Consider the following 21,452-nt stretch of genomic DNA (forward strand, 5'->3'; position numbering starts at 1 on the left):
GGGGGCGCAGTGTCTTTCTGGGAGCCAATTATACAGGGCTGGGCACTCAGCAAGCATTTAATAAATGTAAATATTATTCTCTGTGCACACATGTGACACTGTCATTTGTGCATTGCATTCCCCACTAGACAGGGGATTTGTTCCTGCTGCGTCCCTGGCACCCAGTTAGTTCTCAGTGTCTTTGTATCAACAGTCAGGGGGTGCAGGTAGTGAACACACAGGACCCAGCCCCTAAGGACCACACCACACAAGCTGTTTATAAAAACCACTTTAAATTAGAAAAGGTGAGAAGCATCAGTGCACACAGACAAGAACAGAGGGACAGAGGGCCCAGCCCCATGTGCAATGTGGTCACCCCACAGTGGGGGAGACTCTCAGGAAGGCAGACAGCTGAGGTCAAGGTGCTGGCTCCTCTGGGTGTGGCTTCAGGCCTTGTGGGCTCAGAGATCAGCCTTCCGGAAACTTGCTCTGTTCAAGGAGTTTCTGGGGAAGGAATAAGGTGGGTCAACATGGCCATAGGGCCCCCAACTTCATAATGCTCCCCAGCCTCTTCCTCCTCCTCCCCCTCCAAAGATCCTTCTATGGTCTTCCTGAATCCTTTCATGTTGGTTCTGATCTAGCCGCGGAATTAGAGATTCTCTCATAGAATCCACCCGTCGATATGAATCATGCCCATTTTACAGATGTGGAAACCGAGGCTCAGAAAATTGAAGTCACATGTCTGGGAACTGACCTAGCCAGGGTCAGAAACGACTGCTCAGAGCTGGCACTTATGCACACGTCTGAGGATTCACATGCTTGTGGGTCACATCCCGAGCCGTGACCACCCATGTTGATGTGCACATGTATGCCAGCCCTCTTGCTGTGCCCAGCTTTGCCTGCCCCCTCTTGCCCTCTCTAGGGTGGGGGGCCCGGGTCAGGCACCTGAGGCCGCTGGTTGTGGTCGGAGCCAGCAGCTGGGGCAGGCGCTGGGTGAGCAGGGGCTGCAGAGCCTCCCGCAGGCGGGAGTAGTTGCGCTCCAGCTCACGGTGGTACTCCTTCTGGTCCGGCCCAATCAGGGCTTTGTTCTTCCGTAGCGCATCCTCACACCTGAGGACCACATGGCAGGAGATGCTCAGGGGCTGATACTCAGGACAGGAAGCAAGACAGAAAGTGGGGAGTCCATGAGGTGGCATCAGGCATTCAGAGGAACTATAATGGGGGGCCTGACAGGTGGGTATGACTTCATGGAAATCAGAGACTATAACGGCTGTTCAGGCTGATTGACAGGCTGTACTGGGAGTCAAGTAGGCAGAAAGTCACAATGGGGAGTTAGAGGGGCTCTGATGGGGTGGGGGTCAGGCCTACTTCTTGCAGAAGTCCTTGAAACAGAGTCGCAGCTTGTTGTGATGCCTAAAGAGCTTGGGGTCTTCTGGGATCTCGGCCAAAAACACCTGGGCCACCTCCAGTGGACCCTGTGGAGTACGAGGGGCTGGTAAGGATGTCTGCATGGGCCCCGGGGGCCTTGGGCAGCCTGCCCTCCACACCAGCCGTACCTGGTTGACCGTGGGCCCCACGGAACCCTGCAGCACCATCTGCAGCATCTTGGCATCGGGTGGGTCCTGCTCAGTGGCGAAGGCCAGCTCCCGGGTCTTCTTCTGCATGTCCTCGATGGCCACTTCCACTGGTGTCAGCACTGTCTACAGGGTGGGGATGAGGACGCATGGGCTGGGGCCTGAAGATGTCTTGACCCAAATTCGCCCACGGCAGCCTGGACCCCACCTGGGGGTGGATAGGGGTCCAAGAGACTGTGTAAGGGCCTGGGGGCTCTTGTGTGCCTGGGTCTGACAGGGTGGAGGTCAAGGTTCAGGTGCCTTTGTCTGGTTCTGGGAACTTTGGTTCTAGTCCAGTCATGGGTCGGCAAGGTCTGGAGGTAGGGTTGAGTCTGCAGATTGGGGTCTGGAGGTTGGAATTTGGGGTCCCTGCACCTCCCTCCCCAGGCCTGCCCCGCCCACCTCCTCCCGGTGGCACACGCGGATGCGCGTCTTGATGTAGGGGAAAGCGTGGTCTGTGCTGAGCAGCGTCTTGCGCTTGTGCTGCTCGGGCAGCTCCCCGTGTGCGCGCCCATCGGGCGTGAAGGGCGTGCAAAACAGGAAGGTGCGCAGCCCGTAGTTGCGGTCAAAGTAGGTCACCCGGTCCTTGAGCTCATAGGTGTCGAAGTGCGGCTCCACGTACGTGATCTGGATGTAGGCCTGGGGTGCAGGGCTCAGGGGTGAGGCTCTCAGCCCCAGCACACACATCTGGGGCTTACCGGCCTCCCGCGGGGGACCCTTCCCTGGAGAAAGGGGATTTGGGCCTCCCTGGGTCTGGGAGCTCTGGATCTGGGGTTTCTAGGTCTCCCTATGTTTCATCTGAATGCTTGGGCATCCCCTGAGGAATAGGATTTTGGGGCTCTCTGAGGGAGATAAGCTTTGGAGTTTCCCAGAGAAATAGGATTTGAGGGGCTACAGGTTTTAGTACTTGAATATAGTACCCCATGGGGATGGCTGGGAGCCCTCACCTTCTGGGCGTCCAGCTTGGTCTTGTCCACAGGGTTAGAATCTTTGATGATCTCGACCACATCCTCCCCGAATCTCTCCGTGTAGAACTCCTGGAGACACAGGGCTGACTCGGGGCCGCACAACTGCAGCCCCCACTCCACCCCAGGTCAGCCCAGAGCCCAGTCCACCCCCCACCACCAGGACGTGCCTCCAGCCGGTGAGAGATCTCGGCCAGCTTCGTGATGGATGGCTCCTTGTACACAAACTCCTGCTCGTCCAAGTCGCCGAAGCGGGCACCATAGAAGCCCACACGGAAATATGTCCCGAACACGCGCTGCGGCTGTGGGAAAGCTGTCGTTGTTCACGAGGCCTCACGGGAGGTCCCCCTGCCCCAGAGACACGTGTCCTCCAGCCCCAAGTACCGAAGACACTGGCATGGGCAGAGGACCCTGAGGACTCCAAGAACATCACATCCCAGGCACAGGCAGGAGGACCCTGGGAATATCCGAGTGTGGACCCAGGTGACAGCCAACTGCCCACACCTCACTCTTTCTCCCCAGCCTGTCTCCTGCCTCCCTCAAACCTTTCTCATTTAACACAAAGCCCTAGTTTCTGATTCTCCCTCTTGCCCCATGCAGTTCTTCAGAGTCTGAATCTCAATATGAAATGAGGATTGGGGCTCTATTGCTCTCAACTGTGTCCTCAGTGCCTATAAGGCTGGGTATACAGCAGGTGCTCAATAAATGCATGTGGCTGAGGGAAGACATGGCCATCTCTTGGTCTGGGACAGAGGATTTGGTTCCCTCGTTCCAGAGCATCCCCTCCCCTCCCAGACCTAAGTTTGGAAGGAGGGTCTCCCCACCCCCAGGTAGTCTACCCTCCACCAGAAAGAATGGGGGTGGCTCCATGTTCACTCACCAAGGCAGATCCAGGCACAGTGGGGTGGGCACCGGGAGATGGGGGAGCAGGGGGCAGAGAGACAAAATCATGGGAGAGGTCAGAGGTCAGAGTCCCCAACCCCGACGGTCCTGGTTACGCTGCCTCATGAGAACCATTCCATGAGCAGAGACAGGAGATCAGGGGAGCAGGGACCTGCCCGCCCCGCCCAGCCTCCACCCAGGCCTCCCGCCTTGGCTCTGGGTTCCTGCCATCTTTGGCCTGAAAATTCTCCCCAAACTAGGAGATGCCTAAAAATAGACCCAAGTGGAGGAGTGGCAGGAGAGGGGGAACATTAAATGGCAACGAGGAGCAGAGATTCTGGGGCAAGCTGGGGAGACAGAGAGAGACAGAGACCAAGACAGACACACAGAGAGAGTGATCAAGGAGAAACACAGAGAGACAGGGAGAGATGGAGGGGAAGAGATCAAGAGACACAAAGAGACAGAGACAAAAAGAAACAGAGGGAGGGAGTCAGAGGCCCCCCTCTTCCAGGCAGTGACCAAGCTGGCCCTGCCCGAGGGAGGGGTGTCTCTGGAGAGCTCCCAGCTGTGTGAGTCACAGGCTGCCCTGGAGATCTGGGGCAGGGAGGGGGGATCTGGGGGGAAGTAGTGGGGGTGCGTCATCATCGCCCACTGAGCCCCTGCGGCCAGGTGGCTGTGCTCCTCCAGCGCCCCCTGGTGGCCCCTGACTGCGGAGACCGGGCGTCATGGGGGCCCCAGGGGCAGGTGGCCACTCACCTCCCAGCCGGAGCTCTGTTGCAGGGAGAAAAGGGTCAAGGTCAGCTGAGCCCCACAGAAGCCAGAGGCTGGGGCTGAGGGCAGGGTCTGGGAGGGCGTCCTGGGCCCACCTGGTGCATGATCTTAGTGAAGGCCTCCTGTAGTTTGCCGTGCACGGCCGCCAACTTCTTGTAGTCGCGGTGGGCTTCCAGGATGGGGATAAGGGTCTTGTAGACTTCATTCACTGCTTCGTAGAGCCCACCCTGGGGGTAGGGGTGGGAGCACATTAGGATTCCCAGGACCCGCCCTGGTCTTCTCTCCTGCCTGAAACAGCCCTCCCTGTATGCTCCTACCCAGTCTCCAGGGTGCCATCTTCCATCACCTCCTCCAGGAAGCCCACCTTGACCACATCTGCCCCAAAGGGGGCACCAGTTTTTCCACTCAGCCCCTCAGACATCCTCTGTGGTCTCCGCTACACTTACTATGGACCAGATGCTGTGCACATCTACACCTTACCATGTCCCATCATTTGTGGGAGAAGCCATTTTTTCCTTCATTTCTCAGAGAAGAAACTGAACCTCAGAGACATGGAGAGGCTCCCCAGGGCCAGGCCCTGAATGCCAGCCCTTCTGGCCTGGTGCCTAAGGCCTCCATACCCAATTGCCTCCTGACGCGTTGGTAATGACCACTCCTGAAGTCCCGGGACCCCAGCCAGCACCGGCATCAAGCCTGGCACACAGCAGGTGTCCTAGGATGTTTGCTGACTGTCAGAGGTCTGTGTCTACTGTCTAGCTTATTCTTGAGGCCTTTGTCTCTAAGACTCCAGCAAAGTGATAGTAATGAAAACATTAACCAAAAAACTCTCTAAAAAAATAAAAAAGAAAAGAAAAAGAAAAGAAAAGAAGGTTCAATGTCAAAAACTGAAACAGAACACAGGATGGTAAATGTAGATGGTCACTGAGTTTGAGTGCTGGGTATGGGGAGTGTGCGGTTACAACTTTCTTCTTTTATGTGTTCTTGAAATTTCTTACAATAAAAAAGAATTTCAAATAGTAACTAAACACACTGAAGGCTTACTATATCCAGACCATGTGTCAAGGGTTTTCTGGGGAGAAAGGAGGTAACAGGGTCTCTGAGGGATCCCAATTCTTCTCTTCCACAAATCCCCTGCCCGGAAAGAGTCCAGGCAGCAGCTTCGCCCTGATTCTCAGGGAGCCGGTATGGGGCCCGTCAGCGAAGTCACGACGCCACCCCGGCCCCAGGCCTCACCATGGTGAAGTAGGCGGCCGCCTGCTCAAGCAGCCCCACCAACCCCAGCTCCGTGAAATGCTTCCCGGAACAGAAGCCCTCCTCGTCGGGGGACAGGATGTCGTCGGAGATGGCAGACTCCTCCAGCACATTGGATGAGATATTCTGGGTGGGAGGTGGCATCAGGACGTGGTCCTCAACCCACACGCACCGCACCCACCCTGCCCTGCCCCGCCACCCAAAGCCCGGGCGCTTACCTGGAAGGAAACACAGCCCACCGGCAGGTGGCGGCTGTCTTCTAGCAGAGCAAGGTACTCGGCCACCAGGGCGGCTGCATGCACCATGCACTGCGCGGCCTCTGCATGGTTGCCAAGCTCCGCATGCTTCCCTGCCATGTTCTGCAGCCACGTCAGCCGCAGGTCTGGGGAGCCCTGGTAGCCCCGGGCAATCCTGGAGCCCAGGTGAGGGTGATGTGAGGAGGCTAGAGACCCACCCTGCCCTCCCCTGCTCATCCCTCACTTGTCCATCCTCTTCACTTGTTACCACACTCATCTGCCCCACTGACCAGCCACTCTCCCCCCCTGTTCCCCAATCACCTGTCCATCCCCTCACCTGTCCCTCATCTCCTCTCTTCCTCTATTCACCTGTCTCCTAACTTAGCCCACCCTGTCCAGCCCTGCACCACCCCCACAGGGGTCAACCTCTCACTTGTCCTTCAGCGCATCAGTTTAACTTTACCTGGAAACTTGAGCAAAGTCACCTGTTTGCCCAGGCCCATCCCTCCTGTATGCCCCCTGCCCTCCGTCTCATCTCCATCACCTGTGCCCTCATCTCCCACTCCCCAGTTTCTTACTAAATACCCCTCACTCTCCTCCAGGTCACTTGTTCCCCTGGTCTGTCACCCCTTTGTGGGTGAGCACGTCACCTGTCTCTCACACCTGTCCCCCTCACTTGTCCTTGTTCTCCCCTGTCCTCTGCATTCGTACATTCATCTGGTACCCTCTCTACCTGGTCATTTACCTGCCCTCACCTTACCTGTGCCTTCATCTGTCTGCTCACCTGTCCACTTACCTGGCCCCTCGCCTGTCTGCTTACTGACTCGGCCATTGTCATCTCTCTGCTCTCCTGGTTCCTCTTCAGCTGGCCATCCTTACTTATCTCTTATTACCTGTACGCTCACCTGCTCCCAGCTCCCCTTACCTGTCCCTTTCACCCTCTCCCCTCCCATCACCTGTCTGTGGTATGAGTGGTGGAAGGCCCCGACTGACCCTCCTCACCTGTACATGAGGTCGATGAGCATCTCGGGGTCCTCCTGATGCTCCTTCATTTTCACCGTGTCAGTCAGGATCATGTGCAAGTTGAACATCAGGTCCTGGACCTGGGATGGGGGAACAGCAGCAGGGAGTGACGGGGCCAAGGTGATGGGGTCAGGGGTCAAGCAGGGAGGGGCAAAGATCCGGGTTGCAGAAGGTGGGGCGGGGGCCCGGCAGGGTCACCTGCTCAGCAAAGGTGCTGTCCCGCAGCCCCATGTCCTCCTCGGCATAGGTGAGGATGGTCTTGAGCGAGCGTCGCAGGTGCTCTTCGCTGAAGTTCTGCGTGGTCCCCACCAGGGATGAAAGCGACATGGTCACCTGCATCTTCACTCGGGCAAAGTTCTGGGCGGGCCGGGGAGGAAGAGCAAGGCTGCCTGCGGGCCTCGGACCCTCACACCAGGGCCTGCCCGCTCTGCTGACTTCACCTCTCCCCTCTCGCCCTGTGTCTATTGCGTGGAGACCCTGGGCGGGCCTTCCTCACCAGAGCCTCCTGCAGACCACGCCCCCCACCCCCACTCACGTTGCCAATCTCGAAGTTCTGGCGCATGAGGAGGTAGAGGGAGGCGCTGGCCTGCGTGCGGATGGTGCTGATGCGGCTGCCACAGTGTCGCAGGAGCCTCAAGCAGAGGTCGGCACACAGCTCGGTATCCTCCTCAAAGAGCAGCTCTGGGAACTGGGCCCCAGGGTGAGACAGACACTGGTCAGCCCCTCGCCATTCTGGCTCAGAAGGTGAGGACTTGGGCAGGGGCATCTGTCTGTGTTCTGTCTTCTCTGGCCAAGCCCAGCAGGCTTCCTGAGTCATACCTGGGTTTAAGCTTGCTATGTGACTCTGGGTGAGTGACTCTGCCACTCTGATCCTTAGTTCCCTCCTCTGCAGACTGTGGCTAAGGAGTGTCTTCCCCATGGAGTTACTGAGCACACAGCAGGTGTTCAATGAGTGGGCTGTGACTGTTACTCTAAGAAGCGTGGCTGTCAGGGGTGCTCACCTTGGACACCAGGGCCCGCTGTGTGGCCAGGCCATGCTGTAAGAAGAGGGCACTCTGGGCACTGCCCAGACTGTACAACACAACCTTCAGTATTGCACCCAAGACACTCTCCCGGGCCTCTGACAGCATCACCGTCTGGGGGGCCAGAAATCCAGCTGTTAGAGACTGGCGTGGTTAAGGAGTTAGGGAAGGAGAGGGATTCTGGAGTCAGAGATCACAAGGCATTGTGGTAAGGTCAGAGGCCAGGGAGATGCTGGATCAAGCCCTACCTGCACGATAATCTCCAGTGTATCCAGAACCACCAGGCTGGCCTCAGTTGCCAGGTTCCCGTCCACCAAGGCCTCGTGTTCCATTTCATCCTTGGTCCTGGAGGGGATGGAAAGGGCTTGGGGGCGCCTCTCAGGGCCAGACCCCACCCCATGGCTGAGCTCTTTCCCCTCCCTCAGCTTCCCTCAAGGTGCTGGTTCTCTGGAAATTGGTCTGACCCCAGCGAAATACTTCCCACCCACGCTTACTTGTCCACACGGTCCGAGGTTTGTCTCCAGTGTGTGATGCTCTTCCGCCAGCGTACGTTCTCCTGGTTCCCAAATGGGCTTCTCTCTGAGATGCACAGGTGTGTGTTCACAGATGTGCAAAAACATAAGGACACGCGTGACCATGAGAAGATACACATGTGGGAAACCTGTGAGGACACTGGGTGATGTGGGCACTTGCGGAGTGGACGCAGTTAGACATGAGTGGGGAACACAGACACCCATGTGTATGGGGATAACGTGGACTTCTTACTGGGAAAAGTGAGCCAGACCGAGAGGCAGAGATGGCCCGCCTCAGGGCCCTGGGACACAGACTGGGAGCCGCCAGGTGGGGACGTGCATCTCCCTCTCACCACGGCTCCGCCGCACCATCTCCTGCCGGGCTCCGATGGTGCCCAAGATAGCTTCCTCCAGCCGGGCTTTCATATCCAGTGATTTCTTAAACGTGAGGCTGTTGATACGTTCAAAGGCCTTTTTCCCCTGGGAGGACAGAGAACAGGTTCAAGGTTGACTCTGCCCTTTTCTGGGGGCTAGCCCGGACCTGTTTCTTCTGGCCCTTTCCAACCTCCAGGACCTTGTGCTTGAAGACACAGTCCACCCCTTCACGCCCAGCCCACAGCACCCCAGAACCCCAGCCCCCTGCCCACAGCTCGAACCTTGTACTCAAAGGCAGCCAGGCAGAGGTACAGCAAGTCCAAGAGACGACCCAGCTGAGGGAGGGCCAGGTCCGCAGCCCAGCGCTGCAGGAGGGCCGGCTCGGCATTCTTCAGAACCCAGAGCACACACACCAGCAGGGTCCGGCTGGACTCAGCAGAGAGGGCACAGCCTGAGCGAGCAGCCTGGGGCCGGAGAGGGGACGGGGCGCTCAGAAGGGAGACAGTACAGTTTCATTTTCTCCATATTAAGATGAGAACCAGCTGATTGGCACTTCATTATATAACTTCTATTATCAGGTTACGGTTCTTTTACAAACAATGTCCAAGATACAATAAAAAAATCGGGGGGGGGGGAAGGGTATAGTTCAAATGGTAGAGCACATGCTTAGCATGCATGAGGTCCTGGGTTCAATCCCTGGTACCTTCTCTAAAAATAAATAAATAAATAGACCTAATTACCTCCCACCCAAAAATTAAAAAAAAAAAATCACAAGACGTGAAGAGGCAGGAAAACGTGATTGAAAAGGGAGAAAAGATAGTAGACGCAGGCAGAGAGATGGTTAAATGTTGGATGGTGTCTCTGGGGACAAGGCCGGTACTCACTGTCGCTGGGCCCTGGGAGATGCTGGCCCGGGAACCAGGGGCCAGGGGGCCACCAGCAATGGCCATGGCCACTGAGGGGTTGATGGTGCCTCCGATGTCCCCTTCCCCTTCTGTGTCTGAGTCGAGCATGGAGGCTAGCCTTGACCGTTGACCTGGGCCCTCTGAGGGATGAGAAGAATGAGCCTGTGGTAGGTGTTGTATCTATCTCACATTTCATCTCAGAGGCCACCTCCTCAGGGAAGCCTTCCCTGATACCACCTCTGAGACCAAGGTAGGGTCTCTAGTTATTGACTCCCGGAGCTCACTTATTGTACTTGTAATTCATCCTGCAACTGTTTGTAAGATCCACAAAGGCCTGGACTGTATCTGCTCTGGGCACTATGCTCAACACTGAGAACATGGCCTGGTGCACATTATTAAGATGATGATGATGACAATGACAACCATAATAATAAATGTTGCTGCTACTCTTATAGCATCAACTGGCACTTACATAGCATTTCCTATGTGCCAGGCACTATTCTAAGCACTTTAAAAATATTAATGCTTACTCTTCAAAACAATGCTGTGAGGTAAGTATTTTATCATCCTTACTTTATGGATGAAGAAACTGAGGCACAGAGAGGTTAAGTTACTTGCCTGGGGTCACACAGCAGTTAAATGGCAGAGCTAGGATTTTAACCTAAACAGTCTGGTTCCAAAATCTATGATCTTAAAACAGTGCCCTCATAAGCCAGAAAGAGAGAAAAATACCACAGGATATTGCTTATATGTGTAATATAAAAAAAAGGACACAAATCAATGTATCTACAAAACAGAAACAGACAACAAACTTACGGTTACCAGGGATTAAGGGGGTGAGAAGGGATAAATTGGGAAGTCGAAATCTGGACCTCTTGGGGTGTGATAGAAATGTCAGCTATCTTGATTGTGGTGGTGGTTTCATGGGTGTACGTATACATCTATCAAAATTCATCAAATTGTTCATCTAAATATGTGTCATTTACTGTACAGGGATCATACCATAATAAAGGTGTTTAAAAAATTAAAATTAAAAAAAAAAATCAAAGAGTACTCTCTCCACCAATACCTCTCCCCCACCAAAAGCCAGTCTCATCAGAGAGAGGAGCTGCCAAATACAGAACAAGTCTCACCCAGGAGATTTCTGAAATAAAAGGCAGACTGAGTTTTACTAAGGCTCCAGCCCAGCTTAACCTAGCTTAATTCCTGAATGGATTGAGTGATCAGCCCCTTATCCTCTCTACCTAAGAGATAGAATGGGGATCCCTCTCTGAGAAAAGATGACATTGCTTCAGTCCTGATGGTTCTTTTATATGCAATGTCCAGAATACAATAAAAAATCACAAGACATGTGAAGAGGCAGGAAAATGTGATTGATAGGGGAAAAAAGCCAGCAGAAGCAGGCACAGAGACGACCACATGTTGAAGTGAGCAAACAGGGACTTTCTAACAAAAAGTAGCAAAAAAGATGCACAAATATGGGTAAAAAGGTGGAGAATTTCAATAGAGAGTTGGATCTACAACAACAACAAATCAGATTTTACAGCTGTAAAATGTAACATCAGAAATTCAGAATTCAATGGAGAAGGTTAATATACCAGACACAGCAGAAGACAGAGGTAGTGAACTCAAACACAGGTGAACAGAAAGTTCCCCAATTCAAGCACAGAGAGTACACAGAATGAAAAACAGAACAGAGCACAGCAGACACGTGTAACATGATCATAAAGGTCTAACATACGTGTAATTGGAGTCCCAGGAGGAGAGAAGAGAAAAGGATGCGGGGAAAAAAATTCAAGAGATAACAACTGAGTTTCCCCTGAATGATGAAGGTGGATGGTCCACCCACCAATCCCAAGGCTGTGTCTCCAAACACTATACACACTTGTCCTTCAATGGTGTCAATGAACACTCATGTGAACAAATGAATACATGGCTCCAACTGCCCCCTCACCTTGATTCTTCACCCTCCCCTCCTCACACCCTCTTTCTAGAAGACAATACACTTACCATGGGCTGTCCATATCCCAGTACTACAATCCCCAAGTTTTCACATAATCCTAGGAAGTAGCTGGTGCTACCACTTCCCCCCAGGTGAGAAACCTGAGGCTCAGAGAGATTAATGGCCGTCCTGGGGCCCTGCAGCAGGACTTGAACTCACACCCCTGACCCTAATGTCTGTGTTTTCACTCCTAATCTGCTCTCCTGCCTTTCCTGACCTGAGCCTTGTGTGAGCAATCAAACCCCCAGATTGTATGACCTCATCCCGCCCTGGCCCGCTGACCAGCAAAGTCGTGCAGCCGTGGCAGCGTGTCCCGAGCGAGTGACAGCAACGGCAGGTATAGCTCGGCCACCCGGGCCCTCACGGTGGCCTCTGCATAGCGGGGGTCAGCGTCATGGCTACAGAGCAGACTGTGGACAGCACTGATGGCCTTCTTGTGCAGCAGGGACACCCTGTGGGGTAGTGAGGTGCTCAGGACAGAGTGGGCATGGCTCCTGGACCTTCCTCCCTGGCCCTGGGACCCAACAGGGCCTGTGCTCACCCCTCGGCCTCAGGTTCCAGGGCCAGTGCCAGTTCCGTTAGCAGGAGCCCAGCCAGGAAGTGCTGCTGCCGGAAGGGCCCACTCAGCTCGAACATGCTGGTCACCTTGGGGTCTGGAGCCTGGCTGGAGAAGGTGGAGCTCTGTAGAGGATGGAGGACAAAGCAGGGGCCCAGGGTCAGAGGTGCAAAACTGGGGTTAACTCATCTGGAGGTGACAGTGGGCATGGGGTTAAAGGTCAGAGGCGAGAAGTTGTTGTTAACCCATCTATGAGATGACAGGGCATAGGGTCAAAAGTCAGAGGTCTGTGAAACAGCAGATGGAAAGTCAGTCTGGGAGTTTGGACTTCAGGGTGAGAAATCAGAAGCTGGTCCTCCCTGGGAAACTGCTGAGAATGAGGGGTCAGAGGTGAAGGGTAAGAGGTAAGGAGTCAGTCCCCTGGGCAGTGGCCCACGGTGAAATGGACAGAGATGAGGGAACCACAGAAGGAGAGTTGAAGGAAAGAGGTCATAGATCAAGAAGAGGAACCAGAAGTGAGACCAGCTCACCTGGGAGGTGGTGGAGGATACAGAGGGCGAGGGCGAGGCCGGGGGCGACAGTGGGCAGCAGGGGAGGTTGAGGGTCACGTAGTGCTCGTGGCTGCACAGGATGCGGGTGAAGTCCATGCGCAGAGTCAGCAGCACCGCCGGGTTAGGGGCTGACTGCAGCCGCGTGGCCACCTGCGGGGGAGGCGTCAGTGGGTGACATTTACACTGCTCTGCCCACCACCCCCGCTCCCACATCCCTGCAGGTGTGCCATTCCTGCCACGCCCACCCCTACCTGCTTGTAATGAGCCCGGACCAGGCTGAAGATGAAGCCGCGGTCCACCAGGGACAGCAGATCGCTGAGGAAGAAGGCCAGACTGGCGTTGAGGCGCTCCGCCAGCTCTGCATCCTGGGGGCACAGGGCCTGTCAGCCCACACCCACTTGCCCCCTCAAGCCTCAGTCCCTGCACTGGGCCTCCTCTCGCCAAGGCCACCAGTGACCCCCAGGAGCCGCGTCACTGCCCCAAAGCCTTGGGGTCTCCTGGACATGCCCTTATCTTTGGGCTCCAGACTCCTGGCCTTGCTGGTTGTCCTCCTCCATCTGACTAGCCCTTCCCTCCCTGACAGTTACATGCCTACCTACCCTACCCTCCACACAGCTCTGTCAAGGACACTCTTCTGTCCCCTCTCCCCATATCTGAATAACACAACATGGATGGCAAACACTGGCTGCAGACCTCCCTCATGCTCTCTTCCCCTCTTTCAGTGCTGAGACCCTTCTTCAGAGTTCAGAGCTGGGACTACATTTCCCAGCCTCCCTTGTAGCTGAGAACAACCATGTGACCACATTCTGACCAATGGGATTTGAGAGGAGTGTTGTAGCCACAGAAGGGGTGGGTCCTCCTGTTCTCACTGCTTGTAATGCCTGATGTGGCAGGTGCCACAATGAACAGAGGTGGCTAGGCCTATATGGTGGAGCCCCCTGCAGCTCACTTACGCTCAGAAATAAACTCTGGCCACATTTAAACCACTTGTGATGATGTTCAAGCAAATTAACCTCTGCCCCAACTGATATAGACATTGTCTAACAAGCACGTACTAAGCATCTATTATGTGCCAAGTCCTGTGAATGAGACACAGTCCTTGCTGCTCGTCCAGGTCAGTCTCAGTGGTGGGGGAGGTGGGGGAGGGGAAAATAAATAAAAGTATTCCAGATACTTCTATGTGTTTAAAAGACAAGTAACAGGGGGCTGTTTCAAAGGAAGGCTGAAGGATGAGAAAGAGCCTGGGGGAGAAAGGCATTCTGAAGAGAGGGAACAATAAGTGCAAAGGCCCTGGAGCAGGAAGTGCCTGCTTGGCAGGTGTGAGGAACAGCAAGGAGGCTGCTACAGCCTCAAGGTCCAGCTGGTGCTGGCTGCCCTCCTCCTTCATGGCCTCACAAGTTAGTCTCGGTGACCCTCAGTTCCCTGCAACACAAAGAAACAAAATGCAAAATCCGCCTGAGCTCCAAGTACACAGAGGGGCCAGAGACTGAGTCTGCCTTGTGCACAAAGCCTGATTCAGCTGATGCTCAAGACATGTCAAGAGGAGGAAGGAAACTGCTGTGGCCCGTCACCGATGAGCTCCCTGCGGCTGTGACAATCCTACTTCTCAGGGCTGTTGTTCTTCCCTGCAGCCCTTTCTGAGGTAATAAACTGGCTCAGCCCCTGGGAACTCAGCCCTTGGGGAGGCTCTAGTGAAACAAGGTTGAGACCTTTGAGGCCAGCCCAGAGGTCGCCGGGGATTGCACAAGGGCCATCTTGGGCCAGACCGGCGTTTTCAAAAATCTGGAAAATTCCCATCCAATCCAAAAGTCCCCCTGCTCTTTAAAAATCAGACATTCTGGCCATAGCTAATGTGCACATGCTCCGCTCTAGTCCACTATAAGCCCCACTCTCCCAACAGAAGCTGGTGGTGAGGGTTCAAATCCCCATCTTGCCCCTTCCTGGTTATGTGCTATCAGGTCATTACTCAGTCATTCTTTGCCTCAGTTTCTCCATCAGTAAAATGGAGATAACCATAATACCAACTTCATGGAGTTATTTGGAGAATTTAATGATGGGATCCATCTGAAGTATTCAGGTACACAGTAAGTGCTCAATAGGTGCACAATTTTATTACTATTGTCATTATTATTATTTGCCTAGCTCCTGTGAGCACTGGTAGTAGTGACCCAGGGCCTGGACAACCATCAAGGTCTCAGAACATCAACATCCACTTATTGAGTACTTACTGTATACTGGCACTGTGCTAAGGGCTAATGGATCTGCTGTGTCACCTCCCTGCCCTCGCCAATTCTCATTCCCCTCTTTGTTCACTCCACCTCAGCCACTGACCTCACTGCTCCTCCAACAGAGGCACGGTCCTGCCTCGGGGCCTTTGCAGTTGCTGTTCCCCCTGCCCACAACGCTCTTCCCGCAGGTATCACAAAGATTGCTCCCTTACCTCCTTCAAGTCTCCCCCTAAGTCAGCTGCATGAGGGCAAGGATTTGGGTCTATTTTGTTCACTGCTGTGTCTCTAATGCCCAGCAAAAGACTGTGTACACAGTAGGCGCTTAAGAAACAGATGCTGAGTGAACAGACCGATCAAGCAAACAGGATTCTCAGTCTTGTAGCTAGGAGGCACTGGACAGGACTGGTGCCCCACCTGACTGGCTCTATGTCCTCCCTCAGCACCCCGGCCCCGCCCCCACCATTGAGGCCCCACCCCCTCACCTTGTGGACACGGGTGATGACCTCCAGGCCCACAGAGCCCACCAAAGCTGCGATGTCATCCAAGAAGCGCCCAGGGAAGCGAAGCTTTCGAGGTGTATCTAGCCGCTGGCCCAGAAGCAGGTGCAGCGCCATGCTTTTCACCTGGGGGCGGGGCAAGAGGGCCCGGGGTAGGACTTGAGGGGCTGTGGGTAGAGGTGACTTGCCAGAGGGGGGCGGAGTTTTGGAGGCTGTGGGTGGTGACTTGAAGTGGGCTAAACGTGCGCATAAGGGGTCCTGGACGTGACTTGAGCCCTGCAATTATGGGGTGAGGGCAGGGCCTGATAGCTGTGGGCAGGACTTGTATGTTGTGGGCGGGGCTAGGGAGACTATGGGTGGAGCCTGCGTGGGGCGGGGCTGATAGGGTATGGGAGGAGCTAGAGGAGGTCTCTCTCCACAGTCTCATAAGGAAGGTGGCGATTGGGGGCGGGAAGGGCCTTGTCACTGCTGAAGGTGTTCCGGGTAAGCCTCAGGGGGCCTCTCCAGGGAGAGAGCCCCTCAGGCATCTCTTTCCTCTCTATGTGGGGGTCTCTTAGGGCTATTTCTCAGGGGGCTTCTCTCCCTGGGGGCCTCTTGCTCCAGGGCGGAGAGGGTGTCTCACCATGAGCTGGAAGAAGAACCAGGCGTGCTGCAGGACAGCCTCGCGCACGGCACTGCCGCTGACCACCCACTGTAGAGCCAGCTCCTCGTGAAGCAGCTGGGGACAGGGGCAGGGGTCATAGACAGCAGAGGAACCCACTCCATATCCCATCTGGAGGGCATGACAGGGGAGGATGCAGCTGGAAGGCTGGGGGTTAGAGCAGTGGGAGGCCATGCGGGAGGAGAGGGGCCAGAAGGAGTCCATGTGCTCTTTCCCTGGGGCTCTCCAGACCCTGCTGGGCTCAAGAGCAAGGGAGTTCTGTACCCCCTGCTTGGACCTCCCCCTGCTGGGGCCTGGGGGCAGAATGGAGTCACCCACCCCCTGCCTCCCACTACCTTCTGTGCAGTGGGTCTCGGCTGGGTGGCCGGTGGGGCTGAGGAGGAGCCCTCGAGGTAGGAACAGGTTCGGCTAGAGCTGCAGTCGATGGCCTATGATGGGATGGTGAGGGGGGTGGGATGGCGAGGGGGTTAGTGCGGGTGCAGGCGGTACACATGGGGAAGAGAGATGGTCAGCATGGACAGAGGAAAGACATGTCCGTGTGGATGGACAGTGGGGGCATGGATGGAGAGAGCCGGTTAATAAAGATCGAAGCGTGCCAGTGCAGATGGAGAAGGTCAGAATGTGATGGAAGAGAGGAGAATAAGCAAGTAAGGTGAACAGAACAGGTGAGAAGGCAGATGGGAGACCGTGGTAGGCGAGGGGGGACAGCCGAGCAGGACCCAGTGGACAAAGGTGAGAGAAGGGTTGGGGGAGTGTAGGTGGGGAGGGTGAAATCAGTATAGACAGTGAAGGGAGAGACAGTGGGTCAGAGGAGGTGAGTGAGTGTGAACAAGGGTGGAGTGTGAATCAGTGAATTGTAGGATGGATGGAGGAGGAGAAGGGCATCAAGGTGGAGGAGGGAGAGTGTAGATGGGGTAGTAGAGTGTAGACAAAGGGGATTAAAGGAGGAAAAAGAAGAAAATAAAGGACAGAGGAAGTAAGATGGTGATGAGGCAGCAGAGCAGCTGAGAGAGTCCCAGGTTCCAGGTCTGGCCCTGCTTCAGCCTTGTTTGGGGCCTCGCTAGGCCTCAGTGTCCCCATCTGTGAAATGGGTATGGGGCGCCCAAGCTCCACTCTCTCTTCCTCCTTTGCTGGTCAGGATGTGAGGCCACTGACAGGGAGAGGAGACTCAGTGATGGAGCTGGCCTGGCCTGGGGACCTGCCCAGGCCTCTGCCTCAGCACTGGAGAGCCCCCCAGCTCCCACAGTCCCAGCCACAGGCCCTGGGCTCCTTGGCCTGCATCATATGTGCCATCTGCTGCAGAGGCCAGCCTCACTGCCTCCTCCTGCCTGGAATGCCTGCCCTCCTACCACCTTGTCACCTCCTATGTGCTCTTCGAGGCCTGGCTGACACTTCAGAGAACTGAGGGCACTGGGGGGGGGGACCTGTTAAAAATGTGGGGGGACTGGGAGGGCCCATGAGCCCAGATCCCTAGCAATCATGGGAGAAGACTGCCCAAAAGTCCCCCTGCTCTTGCTGTTAACAGTGTCCTGGCCGCTATGCAGTGCGGGTTCCCTGGGTGATGGGAGCAGAGATGGAAGGGCCTGGAGCCAAGTGTGTGGGGAGTCCAGCTCCTGTGGCCTCCTTTTGGTGCCCACAGGCCTCTGAGCTTGGTACCAACCTCTGCACATGACTTTCCCTCCACCTGGAACATCCACCCTGCCCTGGCTGGCTCCATCTCACCCTCAGGTCCCAACAAAAATATCACTTCCCAGGAGAGGCTCCCCAAGACTGCCTGGAGGGAGGCTGGTGGCCCAATTTCTGTTCATTTCCTCTCAGGCATTTTCACACCCTGCACTTAGGTATTTGTGAGTTTGTTGGATCAGCTTCTATAATCCTTGACTAGCCAGCAACAGGGCCAAGGCTGGGTCGACGATCTCTCCCACCTGCAATGCCTTAACTCCCTCCCAGGCTCAGGACCACTGTGCTGAACATTTGATTTTGCACCTTCGCCACGTCTGAAAATTCAGAGCCTGGGGTGCAGGGCGAGCCCATAGAAGAGCCAGGACTTGAACCCAGGTCTCTCTAATGGCAAAGGCCCTCATCACACTAGGTTGCTGGAAAGGGACAAAGCAAAGGATGCTGCCCACAGGGGTCCCTCTGCCTGAAATGGGGTGGGGGAGCCCCGAGGTTCAGTTCCATCCCCTGGGCATCATTCAGGTTGCTGTGTCAAGGGGACAGTTGAGAGTCTCCTGAACAGAGAGGATTATGCGGGGCCATGCGGGGCAGTGAGGTTACAGTGGCTGGATGTGCATATCATTTGCATGCTATTTGCATACCACCCGGTCCCTTCTGTCTCTGGTGGAGGCTGTGGTTGGTGCAGCAGCAAAAGGCTGGTTAAGATGACCCTATGATGCCTACAACACCCACTCCACAGTCCCAAACAAATGCAGGAGGGGGTCTGCTGCCTCCTCTAGGCAGCCCCCCTAGGTTAGTCGGCTGCAGCCAGGAAGGTGGGAGGAGCTCATGCTGAGGTGGGGTGACCCACGTGCAGGGGCAGGTAGGGAGGGCACCTGTCTGGGGTCGGCCCCACAATAAGGGGGTGCCCGTCGCAGCACAGCCTTGCTGCCTCCTGGAGCATAAGCCGAATTCACCCAGGAGTGTGAGCGGTCGATACCCTGGAGATACACAGAGAAGTGGTAGCATCCGTGGGCAGAAGGCGGGGAAACCAGCATGAATCACCAAGCATGCTCACTGCCCTGGACCACACGTGTACCCACGTGGGCACCCACACACAGCCCTGGAGTATGTGTGTGCAAAGATGTGCATGGGGGGCACACGTACAGTACACACGTCCATGATCCCCTGTGCATGAGGTTTGTGCGAATATGTGCCCTGTGTACGCATACGAGTCAGGTACACGTGAAAATACACTCTTGCACTATGTACACGCTGCTCTTTTTTCAAGCCCCAGCCACTCATTTTTGGGTCAGCCTCGGAGCGTGAAGACCAGCACCAAGTCTGCCAAGTCGCAGCTCCCAAGCTATGACAGCCTCAGCCCAGCCCTGGTGTCAGGGCCAAGCCGTCATCCATGCTGCTGGCTGTTGTCGCCAGTCCTTTGTCAACACTGAGATCTTTCACCCACCCACCTGGCAGCCATGGCCACTGAGGTTGGAGAGAACAAGGTCCCATCGCCCTACCTTGCTGGCCAGGATGCGGGAGACCTCGTCATCCACAGAGCCGGGGGCCACGGCCAGGTCGGGATTGCTGCTGCTGATGCTCTTAGAACGGGCCAGGTAGAGGCTGGTGGGGCGGCCGGAGCCACGGGCCAGCGTGGCAGGCTGCACCGTGACCGGGGGGGCCCCTGAGGATGGAAGGAATGTGCTCAGCCCCCTGCCCCCCTGCCCTGATGCCCCACTGCCCTTCCCAGGCAGCTGCCCCTGGCGAAGTCACTTTCTTTCTCTGAACCTCTGGGTTCCTCACAGTAATTTGAGGGAGACTGAAAGACACTGAGAACAGTGCCTAGCATATTGTAAGTATCCAGAGGGGTTCGTGGTTGTTACTTATTATTTAACAAATGAAAAAAATGCAACTTTATTGAACACTCACTGTACTAAGCATTTTGCACGGATTACTGGGGCATTTACTATCATCAGCGCCCCCATGAGAGAGGCACTAATATTACCATCATTTTACAAATGGGAAAACAGGCCCAAAGAGGTGGGGTCACTTGCCCAGGTTCACAGAGCTTGTGGGCAGACCTAGGATTCCAACCCAGGCAGTTCTGCTTGAGTCCTTGCTTGCTGACTGGCTGAATCATTTGTCAGTCACTAAATCAAGTCTACAGAGAATAAACCCCTGGAGTCAGGCAAAAAGTTCCCTCTCTCTCTTGCAAGTTGCTCAAACCCACCAAGGCCTGTGCAGCTTCAGGACCTTTGCACATGCTCTTCCCTTTGCTTGGGATGCTCTCCTCACGGGTATTCCCTGTGCTCCAGGGTCCCCTGCCAACACTCACCGCCATGGAGGCTGGGCTCTGTGCCAGGCAGTCGGAAGGCATAGTAGACATAGGCAGCCAGCAGTGGGCAGTGACCCCGGGCATCCTGGGCAGCCTCCAGGCTCCGGTGGACAAGGCTGACTACATGCGCCATTGCTTCAAAGGCTCCACGACCCAGGTTCACTGCCGAGCAGAGCAGAGGTCAAGTACCAGATCCCAGGACCTCTTACCTCCCTGAGGAAGAGCCTTCAGGGTCCTAGGGGGTTGTGTGGCCATCAAAAGATCACAGGAGACCAGCTCTCAGCCCAGGGGGTTGGGGCCAGTTTTCAGATGGGAAAACTGAGGCCAGAGAGATAAATGGGCTATAGGAGGTCACCCAGAACCAGTGGACTGAGGGCCCATTTTCCAGATGAGGTCTAAGGCCACACCCACTCACCGATCTGGCCCCCAATGATAGGGGGCCTCACGACCAGACGGACAAGCTTGTCCAGCACGTGGTGGGAGAAGGTGACAAGGAGTTCAGGGCTGGCAAGGCGCAGGGCTGCCAGGCTGGCACGCAGCTCCTGCTCCACAGTGCCCTCACTCAGCATGGGATCCTTGAGACGGAATGGAAAGACCCCCTCCTCCAGGACGTGCACCAAGGTGAAGAACTTGTCCAGGTGGGGGTCCTGGAGGGGGGACCAGGAGTGAGAAGGGCAGGGCTAGGGCTCCCAGTCCAGGAAGGGCCAGGGGGATGGAGTGAGGGACTGAGTGGGCAGAGACACTGAGGCTGGGGATCAATAAATGAGGAAAGGGACAAGGAAGGAAAGAAAAAGATGCGGAGGGACCATAGAAATAGCAAGAGACCAATGCGGGGAGGAGAGACCACGCAAAGGCCAAAGCTCCACCTGGGATGGCCACAGGGACGGTCGCCCCTGCCTGAGTCAGCAGCTTCCCTGGGAGCCCAGCCCAGCTGACCATAGTCACGTCCATGGCCCAAGGCCAGGCTTCCCTGGTCAGCGGAAACTCTTGCCCAACCCCAGGGCCGGACTCTTGAGTTCTGGTCCCACCCCCTACCTGGGGGTGCACAGATGACACTGCTGTGAGCTCCACGCTGAACACGCCCTTGTGACCATCCACCCAGCGCATGCCCGGCAGCGCCACCTGCGGGAGGGACACACCAGGTGGGCACTGGCCAGCTCTCCCCCACCGCTCAGGCCACCAGCTTCAGCCATTGCGACACTGTGGCCTGAGCACAGCCCTGCCTGGAGGGGTGTGGTGGGGGCAGCTGAGCACCCTGCCCCCAGCCCAGCTCAGCCTGAGATGGGGGCAGATAGGAGGGGGCATTACAGGGGTCCACGGAGCAGGCTGGGAGCCAGAGATGCTCATGGAAGGATGCAGAATGGAGACCCAGGGTTATTGGAGGGAACGGACAGGGGTCCTAGGGACAGGGGTCAGGGAGGCAGGCAGG

At 55.8% G+C, this 21,452-nt stretch overlaps 1 protein-coding gene across 7 annotated transcripts in view; it reads right to left on the reverse strand.

The window, feature by feature from the left end:
• Nucleotides 1-253: 253 nt before the first annotated feature.
• The window catches only part of DOCK6 (dedicator of cytokinesis 6), a 39,853-nt gene continuing 18,654 nt past the window's right edge, over nucleotides 254-21,452 (reverse strand). For 3 of the 7 annotated variants that reach the window (XM_074350805.1, XM_074350804.1, XM_074350811.1), the window contains 32 exons: nucleotides 21,059-21,145; nucleotides 20,439-20,670; nucleotides 20,024-20,185; nucleotides 19,209-19,372; nucleotides 18,582-18,686; nucleotides 16,365-16,457; nucleotides 15,991-16,086; nucleotides 15,354-15,494; nucleotides 12,895-13,008; nucleotides 12,623-12,793; nucleotides 12,078-12,217; nucleotides 11,819-11,988; nucleotides 9,514-9,674; nucleotides 8,911-9,093; nucleotides 8,608-8,734; nucleotides 8,237-8,321; nucleotides 7,991-8,087; nucleotides 7,722-7,856; nucleotides 7,256-7,408; nucleotides 6,919-7,077; nucleotides 6,700-6,800; nucleotides 5,680-5,872; nucleotides 5,444-5,587; nucleotides 4,306-4,437; nucleotides 4,196-4,210; nucleotides 2,728-2,853; nucleotides 2,540-2,629; nucleotides 1,995-2,231; nucleotides 1,536-1,679; nucleotides 1,348-1,454; nucleotides 925-1,089; nucleotides 254-483 (listed from right to left, as the gene is read on the reverse strand). In XM_074350805.1, coding sequence (XP_074206906.1) covers nucleotides 441-483; nucleotides 925-1,089; nucleotides 1,348-1,454; nucleotides 1,536-1,679; nucleotides 1,995-2,231; nucleotides 2,540-2,629; nucleotides 2,728-2,853; nucleotides 4,196-4,210; nucleotides 4,306-4,437; nucleotides 5,444-5,587; nucleotides 5,680-5,872; nucleotides 6,700-6,800; nucleotides 6,919-7,077; nucleotides 7,256-7,408; nucleotides 7,722-7,856; nucleotides 7,991-8,087; nucleotides 8,237-8,321; nucleotides 8,608-8,734; nucleotides 8,911-9,093; nucleotides 9,514-9,674; nucleotides 11,819-11,988; nucleotides 12,078-12,217; nucleotides 12,623-12,793; nucleotides 12,895-13,008; nucleotides 15,354-15,494; nucleotides 15,991-16,086; nucleotides 16,365-16,457; nucleotides 18,582-18,686; nucleotides 19,209-19,372; nucleotides 20,024-20,185; nucleotides 20,439-20,670; nucleotides 21,059-21,145 — 4,272 coding nt within the window. In that variant the 3' untranslated portion in view covers nucleotides 254-440. The remainder of the gene's footprint in view (nucleotides 484-924; nucleotides 1,090-1,347; nucleotides 1,455-1,535; nucleotides 1,680-1,994; nucleotides 2,232-2,539; nucleotides 2,630-2,727; nucleotides 2,854-4,195; nucleotides 4,211-4,305; nucleotides 4,438-5,443; nucleotides 5,588-5,679; nucleotides 5,873-6,699; nucleotides 6,801-6,918; nucleotides 7,078-7,255; nucleotides 7,409-7,721; nucleotides 7,857-7,990; nucleotides 8,088-8,236; nucleotides 8,322-8,607; nucleotides 8,735-8,910; nucleotides 9,094-9,513; nucleotides 9,675-11,818; nucleotides 11,989-12,077; nucleotides 12,218-12,622; nucleotides 12,794-12,894; nucleotides 13,009-15,353; nucleotides 15,495-15,990; nucleotides 16,087-16,364; nucleotides 16,458-18,581; nucleotides 18,687-19,208; nucleotides 19,373-20,023; nucleotides 20,186-20,438; nucleotides 20,671-21,058; nucleotides 21,146-21,452) is intronic. The other 4 variants (XM_074350807.1, XM_074350806.1, XM_074350808.1 and 1 more) reach the window with 3 other exon arrangements.

The sequence above is a fragment of the Camelus bactrianus genome, chromosome 22, assembly GCF_048773025.1.
Source record: "Camelus bactrianus isolate YW-2024 breed Bactrian camel chromosome 22, ASM4877302v1, whole genome shotgun sequence".
NCBI classification, from domain to species: domain Eukaryota; kingdom Metazoa; phylum Chordata; class Mammalia; order Artiodactyla; family Camelidae; genus Camelus; species Camelus bactrianus.